General features: G+C 42.2%; 1 protein-coding gene and 1 long non-coding RNA gene across 4 annotated transcripts in view; both read left to right on the top strand.

Annotated features, from left to right (window-relative positions):
* The window catches only part of LOC309350931, a 412,768-nt gene extending 395,479 nt beyond the window's left edge, over positions 1-17,289 (top strand). The window contains exon 2 of the long non-coding RNA XR_014160610.1: positions 14,614-17,289. This is a non-coding gene — a long non-coding RNA (uncharacterized lncRNA). The remainder of the gene's footprint in view (positions 1-14,613) is intronic.
* TFEC (transcription factor EC) overlaps positions 1-17,289 on the top strand; it is a 122,860-nt gene extending 105,571 nt beyond the window's left edge. For 2 of the 3 annotated variants that reach the window (XM_081878082.1, XM_081878080.1), the window contains exons 5-8: positions 615-671; positions 2,540-2,615; positions 10,361-10,508; positions 12,742-17,289. In XM_081878082.1, the coding sequence (XP_081734208.1) occupies positions 615-671; positions 2,540-2,615; positions 10,361-10,508; positions 12,742-13,119 (659 nt within the window). In that variant the 3' untranslated portion in view covers positions 13,120-17,289. The remainder of the gene's footprint in view (positions 1-614; positions 672-2,539; positions 2,616-10,360; positions 10,509-12,741) is intronic. The other variant, XM_081878081.1, reaches the window with a different exon arrangement.
* Positions 17,290-17,935: the final 646 nt, after the last annotated feature.

The following is a 17,935-nucleotide window of genomic DNA, read 5'->3' as shown; positions in this document are numbered from 1 at the left end:
GATCGATGGTATAAATAAGTTACCGTCCATTAAAATTTGTTCCAAGTTGCCACAAATGACTCTCTTAAAGGTTCACAATACATCTATTCATGGAAAATCCGTATTAATGGATTAACAACTTTAAAAGTTACATTCATTTAATCCAAAGAATGCTAACAACTGTGTACAGTGTTATCAGTGCAATGCAAAAGGAACAAAGAGGGGGGTTTCCTCTCCCCCTTCCCCAATATGACTATTTAAGAAATCTGATTATTTCTTGCATGATGGGAAGGGAAACTCAAATTCACTCTGGGTGCTTACTCTCCCCATGGGTAAAGTACAGAAAATTAGAAAATTGCTAAATGCCATGATCTTCTTTTTCAGTTTCTAAAAATTAAAAATGCATGATGGCTATAAAAAAAAATCCCTGGCACACATAGAATGGCAACACATGCTGTAAACAGCAACTGACAAACTGCAGGAAGTGGTACAATCATCTTCGGTAAATCTGGGAGTACATAAAATTGCTTGGCTTGCCTGAAAAAGTTGTGCAATTAAAAGGTCCTGTTGTTACACAGAGCAATTTCTGGAACTGTGACCCAATGATTGTTTAAACAGTTTTTGCTTTCTGTCAGAAACAGATACTCGAGCAATGGCAAAGGAGAGGCAAAAAAAGGATAACCATAATCTCAGTGAGTATATTTACACGAACTGTTGTCTGTAGGTTGGACAGGGTGGGGAAGTACCTGCTAATGCTGAAGGATATACAGTGGTACCTTGGGTTACATACGCTTCAGGTTACAGACTCTGCTAACCCAGAAATATTACCTCAGGTTAAGAACTTTGCTTCAGGGTGAGAACAGAAATCGTGCTCCGGCAGTGCAGCAGCAGCAGGAGGCCCCATTAGCTAAAGTGGTGCTTCAGGTTAAGAACAGTTTCAGGTTAAGTACGGACCTCCGGAACGAATTAAGTACTTAACCTGAGGTACCACTGTACTTGGGTTTGAAGCAGACACAGTACAAAAATGCACATGTGTAAAGGGAGATCAGCCTCATTCCTGACACCCAGAATGTTGTCTTACATATATAATGTTTTGCCTGCACTGAAATAGCATGTTTACCTATGGGAGAAACCATAGCCTTGCCTACTGAAGGGTGGTGGTAGCTATGTGTTGCATGCAAAATGTCCAAAGTTCAATCACTTGCATTTCCAGCTGCAAGGTTCTCAACTGGCAGGACTGAGAGAGGCCTCTTGAGCCCAGGGATGTTGATGAAGCTGGCCCAAGCCAGGCTTGCAGATTAACTGGCTTTGATCTTGATCAAAGCCAGAAGGGAACACCATCTGCCATTCCTGGATTTTCTCTCCCGCCCTGGCTGTTTGTTAGAAAGCAAAAGAACCTTGCACTTAGAAGCAGAGCTATATGACTAATGCCATATTATTATTGTTGTTGTTGTTGTTCGTTCATTTCTACCCCACTTTTATGCCCAAATGACACGTGTAATTTGACTCTCAGTTAGCAAAACCAGGGCAGATGCAACTGCAGACTCTAGCTGGCTAGGGCAGTGGTTCTTGAGTATAGATATAAGATATAGATGTGTGCTTGGCCATTGGTCACATTGGCTTTTCACCTATAGTGTCATTCTTTCCTTCCTTGCAACTGTCTGGGTCAGAGAGTTACTTCAATCTCCTTTTCATTGATTTGGTTGAGTTCGTCATAACTCAACAGGAATGGTTCAGTTTCTGAGAACAGTGCCCCTCACCCTGAGGGAACCTTTGCGGGATGAATATATAACGTTAATAATAATAATTTATGCAGTTGGGTTGGCCAGGAGGGGAAATCCTTTGGGCCTGTCTTGGGAAACCAAGCCAAGGCCTCCCACTTTTTGAGGGCGTGGTCTAGGAAGAGGAGTCAAAATATCTAATTTGCTTAAATATCTTAATTAGTAATTAGATCTAGGCTGGGTGGCGCTGTGGGTTAAACCACAGAGCCTAGGACTTGCCGATCAGAAGGTCGGCGGTTCGAATCTCCACAACAGGGTAAGCTCCCATTGCTCAGTCCCTGCTCCTGCCAACCTAGCAGTTCGAAAGCAAGTCAAAGTGCAAGTAGATAAATAGGTACCGCCCCAGCGGGAAGGTAAACGGCATTTCCGTGCGCTGCTCTGATTCGCCAGAAGGGGCTTAGTCATGCTAGCCACATGACCCGGCTGCCTCGGCCAGTAAAGTGAGATGAGCGCCGCAACCCCAGAGTCGGCCACGACTGGACCTAATAGTCAGGGGTCCCTTTACCTTTACCTAGGCTGAGAGTGCCCAGATGTGGAGGCTGGGTGTATGGGTGACATTAGATGCCACAATTGTAGCCTGAGAGCAAGCAGTAACCTCTTGACTGAACCTCCTGGCTCCACTGTGGTTGAAGTAGCACCTCACGGATTGAGTATTTTCAGGTGTTACAAAGAGGGTGGCGTTGTGATGTTTCGAAAGAGGCACAGCATTTCACTGCCTGCTGATGAATTACATCCATTCTGTTACATGCTGCTATTATTACAATCTCTTGTTTTCATAGTTGAAAGAAGAAGACGGTACAACATTAATTACCGGATCAAGGAGCTTGGTACACTTATCCCAAAGTCTAATGATCCGTGAGTTCAGCTGTCATTTCTGTCATTGTTTCTACTGCTTAAATATAATGAAAGGGGCTGAAGATGAAATAGATTTGCTGGATGTCAAGGTTAACTTGGACAGTTTGGTTTCACATCATTGTTCTCCTAGCAGACGTCTGCGGAATTGTTGATATTTGATTAATTCAGATCCACCTCCCCTTTCCCTACATAATTCTTCAGGTTCACATGCAATACTTATAGCATTTTGGGCAGAATCCCCATGATCAGACATGTATATGCTATGCAGAGCTCTGTGTGTGTGTGTGTAAAGGTGCTGGAAGCGAGCTCCAGTTCAAAAAAAGCATGTCTGGTATTGTCTTGACAAGTCAAAAGAATGTGCAATACAATGGAACAGAGAGCTTTTGCAAATATTTTTATTTATTTACTAAATTTCTATCTCACCCTTCCTTCCAACGCAATTAAAAATAAAAGAACAACTTTTTTTGAAAAACAATTCAAAACCTGTTCCTCCAAAAACACGTAAAACAGTCACATATTCTCACAGCTGATAAGTGCAAAGTTTCCAGGAATATTATTTTTCAGCCATCAATTGACTGAGCGAACAGGAATGTTTTTAAATCCCTCCTGAAAGTTAAAAAGGAGGATCGTATCAAAGAAGGCACTCCACAACTGGAGAATTGCCACTGAGAAGGCATCGTTACTGTTCAGTGGCAACTGGGCAAGCATGTAACTGCGGTACTACAAAGATGGCACACGTACTTATAGGGTCCACAGTGGCTCATAAAAATCTCTGCATAATTGTTGGGTTTTAATATCTTATATGGGATGGCCTACACGTAGGAATTATGAGCAAATAATTGTTATAACTGAGATGTTAATACACAAATAAGAAGGTAAGAACAGCGCTGACAGGTCTGTCCAAAGGCCCATGCAGTTCAGCATACTGTTCTTGCACATACCCACAAGATGCTACCAGGGGCCTATCGGCAGCCCACAGGCAAGACCTGATAAGTGTACTAAAGTGTCAGCATTTTTTTTCTTTAAAGAAAAGCAGCTTCTAAAGATGACTTTGAGGGAAGAAAAGTTGGGGGTTGGGAAAGGGTTCTACTTAACCTTTTATATGCTGGCCACTTTCCCCACACTAAATCAATTCTCCATTCCAACTAGATTTGCTGTTTGGCTGAAGTGAAATTAATAATAATAATAATAATAATAATAATAATAATAATAATAATAATTCATTTATACCCCACCCATCTGGCTGAGTTTTCCCAGCCACTCTGGGTGGCTTACAACAGAATATTAAAAACACAATAAAAGAGCAAACATTAAAAACTTCCCTAAACAGAGGGTGTACCGACCTCCCCGCTGCACGAAGGATTCCCTGCCCGAGCTGTTTCAGGTCGTGGCGGATGTTCTCCTGGAGACACCTAGCTTGGTTGTCCTAGGGGATTTTAACATCCATGCCGACACGACCTTACAAGGGGCCGCTCGGGACTTCGTGGAAAGCATGGCCTCCATGGGGCTGTCCCTGAATAAGTCTGGCCCAACCCATAGCCGCGGACATGCCTTGGACCTGGTGTTTACCTCTATGGATGTTGGTGATCTGACACTAACTAAAAGCAAAACGAAAGAAGTGCCATGGTCAGATCACTTCCTGGTGCAACTGGACTTCTCTGCGACCCATCCCCTCTGCAGGAAGGTGGGACCAATTTGGATGGTCCGCCCCCGCCACTTAATGGATCCAAATGGTTTCCAGAGAGTGGTAGGGGATGCTTTATCCCATGTTGATGGCCTTTCAGCTGATTCCCTGGTGGCCCGCTGGAAGGTGGAGTTAACCAGGGCTATTGACTGTTTGGCTCCGAAGCGCCCTCTCCGATTGCATGGAGCCCGGACAGCCCCGTGGTTTTCCATGGATCTGAGGGCAATGAAACAATTGTTGAGACGGCTAGAGCGCCGGTGGCGGATAACTCATTCCAAATCTGACCGGACACAGGTTAGAGCTCAACGTCGAGCCTACCAAGTGGCGATAGCGACAGCGAAGAAGAATTTCTTCACCGCCTCTATTGCATCTGCAGAAAACAGCAGCAGGAGACTTTTTCAGGTGGTTCACAATTTAGCGGAACCACCTGCAACATCGGGGCCCAGTACGGGCCACATGTTCTCCTGCAATAATTTTGCAAAGTTTTTTGCAGATAAAATCGCTCAGATTCGGGAAGAAGTAGACTCCACCGTGGGAGCAGGACCGGGGTGGGAGAATGCTAGAGTTCTGTCTAGTCAAGTTGAGTGGGATCAATTCCAATCTGTTACCTCCGAGGATGTGGACAGGCTGCTTGGACGAGTGAAACCAACCACCTGTCTCCTGGATCCTTGCCCATCCTGGCTTATAAAAGCTAGCTGGGAAGGACTGGGCGATGGGCTTCGTGGGGTGGTGAATGCTTCCCTCCGTGAGGGAGCCTTCCCAGACCCGCTGAAAGAGGCGGTTATTAAACTGCTTCTTAAAAAACCATCTTTAGATGCGGCCACAATGGCCAACTATCGCCCAGTCTCAAATCTTCCATTCTTGGGCAAGGTGATTGAGCGAGCGGTTGCCGAACAACTCCAGGCACGCCTGGAAGAAGCGGACCATTTGAATCCCTTCCAGTTGGGATTCAGGCCTCATCATGGGACTGAAACTGCCTTGGTCGCACTGGTTGATGATCTCCGGCGGGCTAGGGACAAAGGTGAGAGCTGTTTCCTAGTTCTGCTGGATCTCTCAGCGGCGTTTGATACCATCGACTATAACATCCTTCTGGACCGTCTTGAGGGGCTGGGAGCTGGGGGCACTGTCATACAGTGGTTCCGCTCCTTCCTCCTGGGCCGTGTTCAGAAAGTGGTGGTGGGGGATGAGTGTTCAGACCCCTGGGCCCTCACTTGTGGGGTGCCTCAGGGTTCTGTCCTCTCCCCCATGCTTTTCAACATTTACATGCAGCCGCTGGGAGAGATCATCAGGAGGTTTGGGCTGGGTGTTCATCAGTATGCGGATGATACCCAGCTCTACCTCTCTTTTAAATCAGAACCAGTAAGGGCGGTGAAGGTCCTGTGTGAGTGTCTGGAGGCGGTTGGAGGATGGATGGTGGCTAACAGATTGAGGTTGAATCCTGACAAGACAGAAGTACTGTTTTGGGGGGACAGGAGGCGGGCAGGTGTGGAGGATTCCCTGGTCCTGAATGGGGTAACTGTGTCCCTGAAGGACCAGGTGCGCAGCCTGGGAGTCATTTTGGACTCACAGCTGTCCATGGAAGCACAGGTCAAATCTGTGTCCAGGGCAGCTGTTTACCAGCTCCATCTGGTACGTAGGCTGAGACCCTATCTGCCTGCGGACTGTCTCGCCAGAGTGGTGCATGCTCTGGTTATCTCCCGCTTGGACTACTGCAATGCACTCTACGTGGGGCTACCTTTGAAGGTGACTCGGAAACTACAACTAATCCAGAATGCGGCAGCTAGACTGGTGGCTGGGGGCGGCCGCCAAGACCATATAACACCGGTCTTGAAAGACCTACATTGGCTCCCAGTATGTTTCCGAGCACAATTCAAAGTGTTGGTGCTGACCTTTAAAGCCCTAAACGGCCTCGGTCCAGTATACCTGAAGGAGCGTCTCTACCCCCATCATTCTGCTCGGACGCTGAGGTCCAGCGCCGAGGGCCTTCTGGCGGTTCCCTCATTACGAGAAGCAAAGCTACAGGGAAGTAGGCAGAGGGCCTTCTCAGTAGTGGCGCCCGCCCTGTGGAACGCCCTTCCAGCAGATGTCAAAGCGATAAACAACTACCTGACATTCAGAAGACATCTTAAGGCAGCCCTGTTCAGGGAAGTTTTTAACGTGTGATATTTTACTGTATTTTTGGTTTTTATGGAAGCCGCCCAGAGTGGCTGGGGAGGCCCAGCCAGATGGGCGGGGTATAAATAAATTATTATTATTATTATTATTATTATTATTATTATTATTATTATTAAAGTCAGATAGTTGTTTATTTCCTTGACATCTGATGGGAGGGCGTTCCACTACTGAGAAAGCCCTCTGCCTGGTTCCCTGTAACCTCATTTCTCACAGTGAGGGAACCGCCAGAAGGCCCTCGGAGCTGAACCTCAGTGTCTGGGCTGAAAGATGGAGGTGGAGATGCTCCTTCAGGTATACTGAGCTGAGGCCATTTAGGGCTTTAAAGGACAGCACCAACACTTTGAATTGTGCTTGGAAACGTACTGGGAGCCAATGTAGGTCTTTCAAGATTGGTGTTATGTGGTCTCGGGGGCCACTCCCAGGCACCAGTCTAGCTGCCGTATTCTGTATTAGTTGTGGTTTCCGGGTCACTTTCAAAGGCAGCCCCACATAGAGCGCATTGCAGTGAAAAACCTGTGCTGCTCCTCTCTGCTTGGAAATAACAAAAATGCTTTATGGTTTCATGGGCTTCACACACCTCCCCCCAAAAAGCTGAGAAATCTTCTTAAAATTATTGTGGTAAATAGGATTAACTTGGGGGGGGGACTTTATTGGATGGTTGCCCCATTTCTTTTATTTGAATTTGAACATGTTGGGAGAAAGAGTTGAAGTTAAAATGATGAAAATAACTAGACAAGGAGAAACAGGAAGAGCAGGAATAAATAGACAGCAGACAAATGGAAGAACTGGGGGCGTGGGTGGCGCTGTGGTCTAAACCACTGAGCCTCTTGGGCTTGCCAATCAGAAGGTCAGCAGTTCGAATCCTTGTGACGGGGTGAGCTCCCGTTGCTCTGTCCCAGCTCCTGCCAACCCAGCAGTTCAAAAGCACACCAGTGCAAGTAGATAAATAGGTACCGCTGTGTCAGGAAGGTAAATGGCGTTCCCGTGCACTCTGGCTTCCGTCACAGTGTTCCGTTGTGCCAGAAGCGGTTTAGTCATGCTGTCCACATGACCTGAAAAGCTGTCTGTGGACAAACGGTGGCTCCCTGAAAGTGAAATGAGTGCCGCAACCCCATTGTTGCCTTTGGCTGGACTTAACCATCCAGGGGTCCTTTACCCTTTTACCTTTACCCAGTGATCTGTATTGGGATGGGTGATGGTTTAGTAATTCATAAATGATTTGGAGTGAGCCATCAGGTGCATATTGACACCAAATTAGAGTGGTAAAAACAAAAGGGGAATATAAAGAGTTCCAAAAGGATCTCTTCAAACTGGATGAATCAGCAATAAATGCCAACTGAAGTTCATTTTAAGTTAAGTATAAAGTGAGCTATGTGTCATCCTTCTGCCACCCCTTAACCTTTCATGGTGATGGCTTCTGAACAGGTGGTGATTGACAAGGAAGGAGATCTTGGGGTCATGGTGGATAATCCAATGAAAGCCTTGGCCCAGTTTGTGGCAGCTATGATAAAGAAGCGTTCTACGTTAGGGAAAATTTAGAAAAGGATTGATTTTTCAAAAATGCCAATATCATAACACCTTTAAAAAGTCCATAGTGCAATCACTCTTAGAATACTGAGTGCAGTTCTGGTTGTCATATCAGAAAAAGGACATCGTAGAACTGGAAAAAGTGTCCAAAAGTACAACCAAAATTCTCTGGGGCTTTTTAGTTCAGGAAAAAAAAGATAAGGGAAACCCTGATTGAAGCCCACCTCCCCATTGCAAATGCCTTCCTGTGCACTTCACAACTGGTACTGAGTGAGCTGTAAACCTCTGCTTCCTACAAGAGGGGGTTTGGCAAAACACTGCTGTAAATAGCATGATTTCAAAAGCCTAAAGCGGCATTAGAATTAACTGCTCGGTTTATTATTTACTGCCTATGCTTTCATCTTTGGAGTTCTAATGCCACTCCACTAAGCCTAAATGGTATGTGGTATTATGATTGTGATGCAATCATGTAGCTGCTTATTTATACAAACATTATGCCTTTCATTTTCTCGCGCATACAGCTCCACATGATATTGGGGTGGAATCTCTCTCTGCCACATTTCCCCCTTCCAAGAGCTAAGAAATATTTGATTAAATTAAGGATTTTTATAACAATACAAAGCTATGTGAGACTAACATAAGTATATGGTTGATGTGACAAGCTGCATTGAATGAACTCACCAGCGATAAACTTAGTGCAGTCATAGGCCATATGTGTGTGTGTGTGTGTGTGTGTGTATACACACAGTGCACCGACCTTGCCTCTCTCTATCCTTGTTTGCAGCGGCAACTCAGCCAGAGGGAGGACAGGCAAGTAAGGCAACCCCACTGCGCTGTTAACTACCGCTGTTCATATCAATCCCAGAAAAGCTTCCCTGAATAGTAATGCAACATAGTGTACAACATAGCGTATAAATTACAATGGGTGATAGCCAACTAAGTGATATGCAGAGTAAACCCACTATTCATAGAATAGTTAAGAAGCCCTTATATAGTAAAAATTAATTCCAGAATGAAAATAAGTGTCAAAAGAAAGTAATAAAGTGACTTTTCGTCTGTGGAAGAGCTAAATGCAACATCATTTACAGACCTATGTAAATTAAGCACCTTTATCTTAGTGGTTTTATTCTATGTATGACTTAGTTGGATATCACCTGGTTGGCTTCTCTTTGTTGCAATCCAGACCTAACTAAACTTGATGTTGGCTCTGTTTGGATCACTGAGATTGGGAGAGGAGGGGATGGACTGATAAAAACATGAAACTTCCAGAAAGACAGAAATTCCAGGTCGCTAGGGTATAGATCACAGCTTAAGCCAGGACCAGTATACCCAGTTTGGCTTCACTGGCCCTCATATGAAAATCCCTATACTTGTTGATTCAACCCAGACGTTTTGTGGGAATGACCACACCGTTTATTTGCATTGTTTTGCCAAACCAACTTGTAAGAAGAAGCAGCTCATTACTCAGGACCAATTATATTGGCACCTTGGTCCTAAAGATCTGTACAGTTGTGAAAGTGTATAAGCTGGCAGAAACTAACATAGCTTCTGTGACACCCTATGAGACGGGCAAGGTCTGGGCAAGGTGCCCTTTCAACTCTACCAAGTGTCTGTCTTTCCTTATGTCACCACTTCAAATATACAGCTCGATGCATGCAACTCTGTGTGATTGCAGTTGTACAATTGCAGTTGTTGGTAACTCCTCTGAAACTGCTTCAGCATGAATGTGCAATGCAATACAAGGCAATAGGTATTCATACAATATATTGAGAAGTTTGTTTTAGTTTGCATTAATCACACAGGTTTTGTAATATGACATAATAGTTGCTAAACTATGGTTTCTGTGTATCATCAGCAGTAGGGATCAAAACTGAGCCTTTTTTTATTATTATTCCAATAAGCATAAAAGCATCCTCATTAGAAAGTCAGGAAAAAAGAGAAGTATATTTGAAATGATCTTTAAAAATTTAGGCTTAAACTCTCAGTAATGTATGTTTCCTAGTTCATTAATGTAGAAATACTGCACATAGATTTTAATCTTGGAGTTAATAATAAAAGCAATTTTCACTAAAAATATAAAAACTGTAATGGTAGAATCATGATATTGCATTTAGCTCTTCCACACACAAAAAGTCACTTTATTACTTTCTTTTGACACTTATTTTCATTCTGGGATTAATTTTACTATATAAGGGCTTCTTAACTATTCTATTAAAATTTCCATTCAGAAGCAATAATATCTAAGAGTGAATAATGGTCATGTAAATCATTATTTCATATTAATGTAAAAGATTTTGTACGTTCTTATGAATTTTGCTGACATGCACAATTGTGAAAAGGTTATCTCCACTTTCTGCAGTGATATGCGCTGGAACAAAGGAACTATTTTAAAAGCATCGGTGGAGTATATCAAGTGGTTACAAAAAGAACAACAAAGAGGCAGAGAATTAGAGCATAGACAGAAGAAATTAGAACAGGCCAATAGGAGGCTTTTGCTTCGAATTCAGGTTTGTATCGGGATGGACCCGTTAGGGGTCGAGTTTCCTCTCTCCCCCTCACCTCCTGCTTCTCCATCATCAAATTGTGTCTTGCAGTATCTTTTCAATCATCCCTAGTACTTTAACAGAACAATGCTGAAAAATCTTACTGATTGCAGTATTTAATTTGTGCAGCAGTACTTGTAGGGCTAGCTGCACAACAGTGTATATTGCAATGGTTTAGAGGGGAATACTGTAAGGACATTCTGCTCTTCGTGTATATCGGACCTAGGTAAAATCCACATTATTGAGGGTGGAGAGGGGAAAAAACCACTCCTTATTTCATTTGTTTGTTGAAAATAGTATTTGAACACTCAAGACTCCAGGATATCGCATAGCACTTTGAAAAATGCCCGTGACATTGTGTTACCTTGGGGTATGTTGTGCCACATTAAATTAAGGCACACATCATCTTTCCGCGGCTTTCTGTAGCAGAGCGCACATGATTTATAACATATTTAATTGGGTAAGGTATCTGGTGTGCTTCTAGATAGCATTCCTGAATTTTGGTAGATAATTAGCAAGTAGAAACGCTGGCAGGATTTTCTCATCACTTCTAAGTACTTAATGCAGGGCACAATCCATCGAAAATTAAGCTGCTGATTTCAGTGGGGGAGATTAAGCATATGCTTAACTCTCCCATTAAAATCAAGGCGACTCCAAAGGGCTTAGGTTTGGCTGGATCATGCATCCAACCGTTGATCCAGTCACAATTAGTCATTCTTAGGAGCCATTGATTTAAATGCGAAATTAAAGGTTACAATCTTGTACTCACACCTTGGAGTAAGCTCACGGAACTCTATGGGACTTACCTCTGAGTAGACATATTAGTAATCCCTGCTGAGTTTAACAGGTCATAGTAGATGGTTAAATATCTATGATTACATTGTAATTTTCTCATTGAAATAATGGAATTAAAAAATGCTTAACTTTGGGTGGATTGAGCCGCAATGTAAATAGATGTCCATTATGCGTAGCCATGTTACTCCTTTCAACAATTTGGTTTATTGAAAAATTATTTAAACACTGAAGTCTCCAATATGCTCTTTTATGCTTTGAAAATGCCCATGATATTGCCAGTTTTCAAACATATCAAGAAACTCTGACTCGTCATAATGAGAACGAGTCTTAGGATTCTGCACCCACTGTTTCCCTTTTCTCCTCTGCCACGACTGTGAGGAGGAGATCAGAATATTTTACTTCCATTTCCAATTAATTATATGTTAGCTTTATGTCTGAACTGTAGTTAAACTAAATATGGTTTATTGAAATGCATTAACTAATAAGCCATGGTTTGTAGTAGGTTAATTTCTGTAAGCTACAGTTAACACTAACCACAGTTTGTTGAAATTTGGACATAACACTAAACAGTGGTTAGCAAAAAAACCCTGAGGTTTTCCGGTATCCTCCTCCTAGTTCTCCTAGGCTCATTACCATCATGACAAACCATAGTTAATCATAATGTCCACATGCCTCTATCATGCTAACCATAGTTCAGTGTAACATTTACAAGCCTGAACAGCCTTGTGTGTTCCCCTGTCCTCAAAGAAGGGTGGAAGAAGGATTTTGTCAGTGTGTAGTTTCACTTCCATGGTATCCTGGATTGCCATTATGCAAGAAGCAGAGTTTGTGGTTTTAAGCAAACTCTGGCTCATTAAACAAGCCAGCTTCACAACCTACTGTATTCTAGTGCAGTTTTGCCCTACCTGGTACCTGCCAAATGTTGTAGGACTCAAGCTTCTATCAGCCCCAGCAAACATGTCCAGTGGTCAAGGATGATGGTGGGTTTAGTTCAAAACACCTGTAGGGCATCAGGTTGTGGAAGTCTGGTTTAGTATGATGTGTGAACATCACTGTTACGCTACTAAAAAACAACATGCTGTACAATGTTTGTCAGCAGTATGAATATTGCACATTTTAAGCATACTGTCAAAATAGATTTCAGAATTATTTCAGATGTAGTTTTCAATTTCCTCATCACCACATCTCAGATTACAACAGGGAAGGGAACCTCTGTGACATTTCAAATATTGTTGGAGTACACTTCTAATTATCCCTGACCATTGGCCACATTGACTGGGGCTGATGGTAGTTTGAGTCCAACGGCATCTGGTAGGCCACAGTTTCCCCATTCTGCTTTATGGAAACAAAATCAACTCACCTTTTACAGTGATGTTCTAAATATTATTGTCTTAAACCACAGGAACTTGAAATACAAGCACGAGCTCATGGCCTGCCAATCATGCCTACAATCAGCACGGTGGACTTAGCATCCCATGTCATGAAACAGCAGGTCTATCAAGAAGAGAATTCAGTAGACTATTCTCAACATCTTGCTGTGGTCCACGAGCAACACTCTGACCTTGGCGATGCCTCTGCAGCCTTTTCGGATCCACTCTCGCACTTTACAGATTTGTCTTTTAGTGCCGCTTTGAAAGAGCAGAGGTTGGATGACATATTACTGGACGATACAATATCACCATTTGGGACAGATCCACTGTTATCCTCTGTGTCTCCTGCTGTGTCCAAAGGAAGCAGCAGAAGAAGTAGCTTCAGTTCAGATGATGGAGATGATGTATAGCACGGAAAAGACTGCATAGTTAGGGTGCTGCTGTTTTGTTTTGTTTTGACTTCGTTGGTGCTAAGAAAATTATGAAACGTATTTATGTTGTTGCTCAGCTCAACTGGAAAAAGAGAGGAGTCAGCTGTTGTTGAGAGAACCTCCCTGGGAATATATAGTTTAGGTGTGTGTGTGCATACAACACAGATGAGCAATAGAGTGAAAAGCAGTGCTATTTTTATAGAAAAAGAGGTTCCAGAAGTCACCTCCCTTGTTCTCTGAGAATGGCACCTGAGACATGCCAGAACCCACCTGAGAGGTGCGAGAACTGAGTTCCTGTGAGTTCCCCCTGAAAAGAAGCTCTGGTGAAAAGCATATCTTTGGTTGGAAGTGATCACAGTAACACTGATATTTCACAGCTGACATTTTGCAATGGATAAGATCTAGACTTGGTCATGCCACTGAAATTTGTAGGACTCCATTAAGTTAAGACTAACTTCAGTTTTATTGATTTCAATGGATCTGCTCTCAGTCTGACCCAGTCTGGATCCAATCCACTGATTCATATTTATTTACTAATAATGCTGCAGATGTGTTTCCTTGCAATTATACACCAATATTGTACCCAGTGCTTTTTTCTAGACAAATAGGTGCCGGTATTCACCAGGAAGTTGTTACAGTAAGTGCCACACATTTTAACAACAACAAAAAAAGAGGTGCCGGTTCTGCAAACCCTTGAATACCCTCTGGGAAAAAAGCACTGGTTGTATCCCAAAAAAAAACCAGTGGACTGCTGTCAGGGCTGTGTTGGGCCCAAGGGCAGCCATACATGACTCAAGATTTGGAGATGGGTATACCAATTTGGGAGCCTGAAGTAAGAGATGGTGAAGCCACAACCTGAAGTACAGCAAGCAAATGGTACTGTTCTGTTGACCAATCGAAGGCAAAAAGCTAGGCTGCTACTGTTTATAACAGAATCTGTCACCCCAAAGGAGCTGAGAATGGCCGCTTACCCGGTTCAAGGGTGGATGGTGGTTGGATCCTGTTGCAATGACTCTGGGACCAACCAGAGCACCGCCACCTTCCTGTTAGCTCTATTCCTGGCTGCCGTGGAGCAACACTGGTCCCTGTCAGACCTGGTTTGAATTTCAGCCAATCCATGGTGGCTTGGGGGCGGGCATTCAGGAGCCGACCTTGGAGCGGTAGTTTTCAGTCCGGTCTGCTCCTGGACCATATAAACTGGCCAGCACTGCTCTCCCAAAGGAGCTGAGAATACTCAGTCTACAGTAGCTAACCAAGCTAGGCCTGAAACTGAGAGGCACTTGGTTTAAGCACTTGGTCTCTGTCACTGCTAAGGGAAATACATCCTAGGGCTGTGCTAAATAACCATTATCACCCACCTTTCCCAAAGTGAATGAGACACATTAGATAATGTGTTTATCAGGGCTGAATTGAGACGGTTGCCAATTTCGCAGGCTGGGGAGATGGACTTTTCAACTGTTTTGGGGAGATGAGGATGAGAGCCAATGTGGTGTAGTGGTTAAGAGCGGTGGACTCATAATCTGGTGAACCGGGTTTGCTTCCCCGCTCCTCCACATGCAGCTGCTGGGTGACCTGGGGCTAGTCACACTTCTCTGAAGTCCCTCAGCCTCACTTTCACTCTCAGCCCCAATTCCTCATGAAACAATTCTTTGTGAAAAGATAACATTGTTCCAGGAGCATTGTGAGAGTAAATTGGCCGCTAGCATCCTGGGAGGACCCACTGCCATGAAGCCGAAAGTAGTGGCAAGAAAAGAAAAGAAAAATCCCTATTTCACCTCCTTTTTTGTGCCCCTAAATCTTCCCCATTCCCACAATTTGAGGAAAAGCTCCTTATGGGCTCAGTCCTAATGTTTGGTTATTTTTAAACGACATATTGATACTGGTTCTAAAACTCTGCAGAATGGGAATATTATCCAACTGGAGAGTTAGTTAATACAAGTTAGATAGACTTTCTATCTCTCTATCTGGGATGTTGTTTGTCCCTTAATGCAGCAGGAATGTTGAAGAATTTTTTTTAAAAAAATGAAATGACAGTCCTTAATACATTGTTTTGCAGTTTATGGAAATCTGTTACCTGAAAAATCCAAGTATTTTCACATTATTGATCAGAGAAAGGAATCGATAAAGTATGTCGGTCAAATAGACTAGAAAAGATGCATAATTCCTGCAATTATGATGCTACATATCATACACAATTAAGGCTGCAATTCTATGAACAGTTACCTGGGGAAAATCTTACCGAATTCATTGTCCTGTTTCTGGGTAGACATGAATAGGGTTGAACTGTGAACGATGCAAAGAAAGCGAGCTTAGTGCACAACTTTATACTCAGTAATCATTAGATTATAATATTATTTTCAACCATAATAATTGCAGCTAAGTAATATTTAAGAAGTGTAGCTTGTTTACTTTGCTGTACTATGGTATGTCTTGTTCCCCTTGCCAACATTTTATGCTAAAACTACAGTACAGACGGATGTGGGGTTTAACTTTCCGGTGATATTTTATCAGTCTAGATTTACTATCCAAAAGGTGACCTTGGAATCACAGCGGATTATTAGGGTAACTATATGTGTTAAGGTGGTAATACACTTGTAATGGTACATATAGATTAATGAAATAATAGAGGTTTAGCAGTAAGAGGTCATGGGTTACTCACATCATTTTCATAACTAGAGGGATCATGGAGAATAGTGTGGGTTGTTGAACTGAATAAATAGAATAATTCTATATCAAATACTAATAATCAGGAAATAAGCTGGCACTCATCCGCCCCCAACTTTGCACTTAGAAAAGTTAAGTGATGTTTCAGAAGTGGAAAGTGAGAGAGTATTTCAGATTGGCCTTTCATAGAAATCACATTATTTTAAAGACATCGGTGGACAAGTCCTTAATGGAGATAAAGAAATTAAATATGAATGTTCTACATGGTTTTCTCATTCAGCTTCTATGGGAATGCTTGGTCGTTCCTTTGAACTCTGGATTTTAGGAGATACTGCATCTCCTTACTTCTCTGAAAAAGACATTGCAGTATCCATGCATAAGTGTTTCAAATGTTCGTTTTGAATTTTTATTTATTTTTTTAAAAAAGCAATTCCATTATATAACACGAGAAGACAAATCTCCCAACTGTCGGATTATATGCCTGCCATTTGAATGGACAGCAACCCAGCGCAGGTTGAAATCTCTAGTATGCTTGGTCACACTCAGGTTTTGCACCAATCTCAAAAATAATTGCTGTGCAAATTGTGTTAAGTATCTGCATAGTGCCTTTGGCTACAGGCCTTTGTTATTTTACTGACACTCAGCACCTGGCAAGATCAAACCCTGGGAGATCTCATATAGAGCTCTTTATAGAAAGGAGATGGAACTTCCTGTCTTAGTTCACGCAACATTCCCCGGAATGGGAAAGGAAAGCAGACCAGATTAATATTTGAGTGTATGCTACAAGTGTAGTTTATGAGAAATATGTCCGAGAGGCTTCCAATACAGCTTTAATCAAGTCTTAGTAATAGGTATGTACTGTTCATATGGTGGAGGCCTTAGGAACTGAAATATTCATTGGAGCAGAAGGGCTGGTTAGCTCCCCACCCCACAAGCTAATAACAGACATTCGAGAATTATCTTGTTCTTCCAGAATACATGGACCAGTAAACTCATCGTTATGCAAAATGAGGAACTGAAATATTGCTGTCTTGTCTAATTTGTGAAATGGACACAGGTCCTCATTGAACAACAACAACAAAAATCCCGAACTCTAGAGTGTTTTATCGCCGACATTGTAGATATCAAATGCTAAAAGTGAAACCATTTTTTTAAGAGCTAGAAATGCTGTTGCTTTATACTATAAAGGGCTGAGAATAATTCAGCCACTTAATCTTAATAAGAACATTGTTATTATAATACATTTGACTGTAATAGGGTTGTATATAAAAACGGAGAATGTAAAATTATTGTAATTTAAAATTATGTTAAGTCTTTTAGATCAGTTAAGACATTTACATTGCTATTATGAGACTGTAGAGTCATTTTTATAGTAATTGCTATTTTCTCCTGTTAATACAAATCTCTTGTTTTCTAAGTATGCGACAGAAGGTGCTTTATTTCGTACCTTTATGCAATCTTTATTAAAACTACTTTTAATATGGGCTGGTATTTATATTTATTATAGGTATACAATTCTCAAGCAAAAGTAAAATAGGTCTTTGTAGAGCCCACATGAAGTTGTTTTGTTCAGACTGACAATAAGCATCACATCCAGCGAGACAATATAATAACACCAGCTAAGCACATCTGAGAGGGTACCCAGCAGAGACAAAGTCGAACAACAGCTAAACACTGCATCCATTATAAGACATCATGATCCAGTAGCTTCCCATTATACATTTAATACGATCTCCTCCTTTCTGTTTATTCCTGCTGCTAAGGCTTTGATTTATGGGAAACATTTTTAAAATGTTGCAGAATTGCTAGCAGGCAAGATGATATCAGTTAATTCACGAAGAAGTACTGGAAACCCTTTTTTATATACTAGATGTTCCCCAGACAATCTAGGATAAACAATAAGGTACTTTAGGATGTAAAACATTTCAGAAAGCCGATAATTAGACAACATTTTGACACTTGGAAGATACCCATGTTTAATGAACTTTAGTAAGGATTTGCTTGTTAACGTTTAAAACTCCCGGTACTAAGAGTACTTCCATTCTTGGAATGCATGTGCTAGCTTATGTATATCATAGAATGGCGCACTGTGATTAAATATGAATACAATTTAACAAAGTTTTGTAGTCTC

The sequence above is a fragment of the Podarcis erhardii genome (assembly GCF_964252035.2).
Source record: "Podarcis erhardii genome assembly, chromosome: 10".
In the NCBI taxonomy this organism is placed as follows: domain Eukaryota; kingdom Metazoa; phylum Chordata; class Lepidosauria; order Squamata; family Lacertidae; genus Podarcis; species Podarcis erhardii.
Note: the sequence above shows the minus strand (reverse complement) of the source record. Positions and strands in the feature narration are given on the sequence as shown.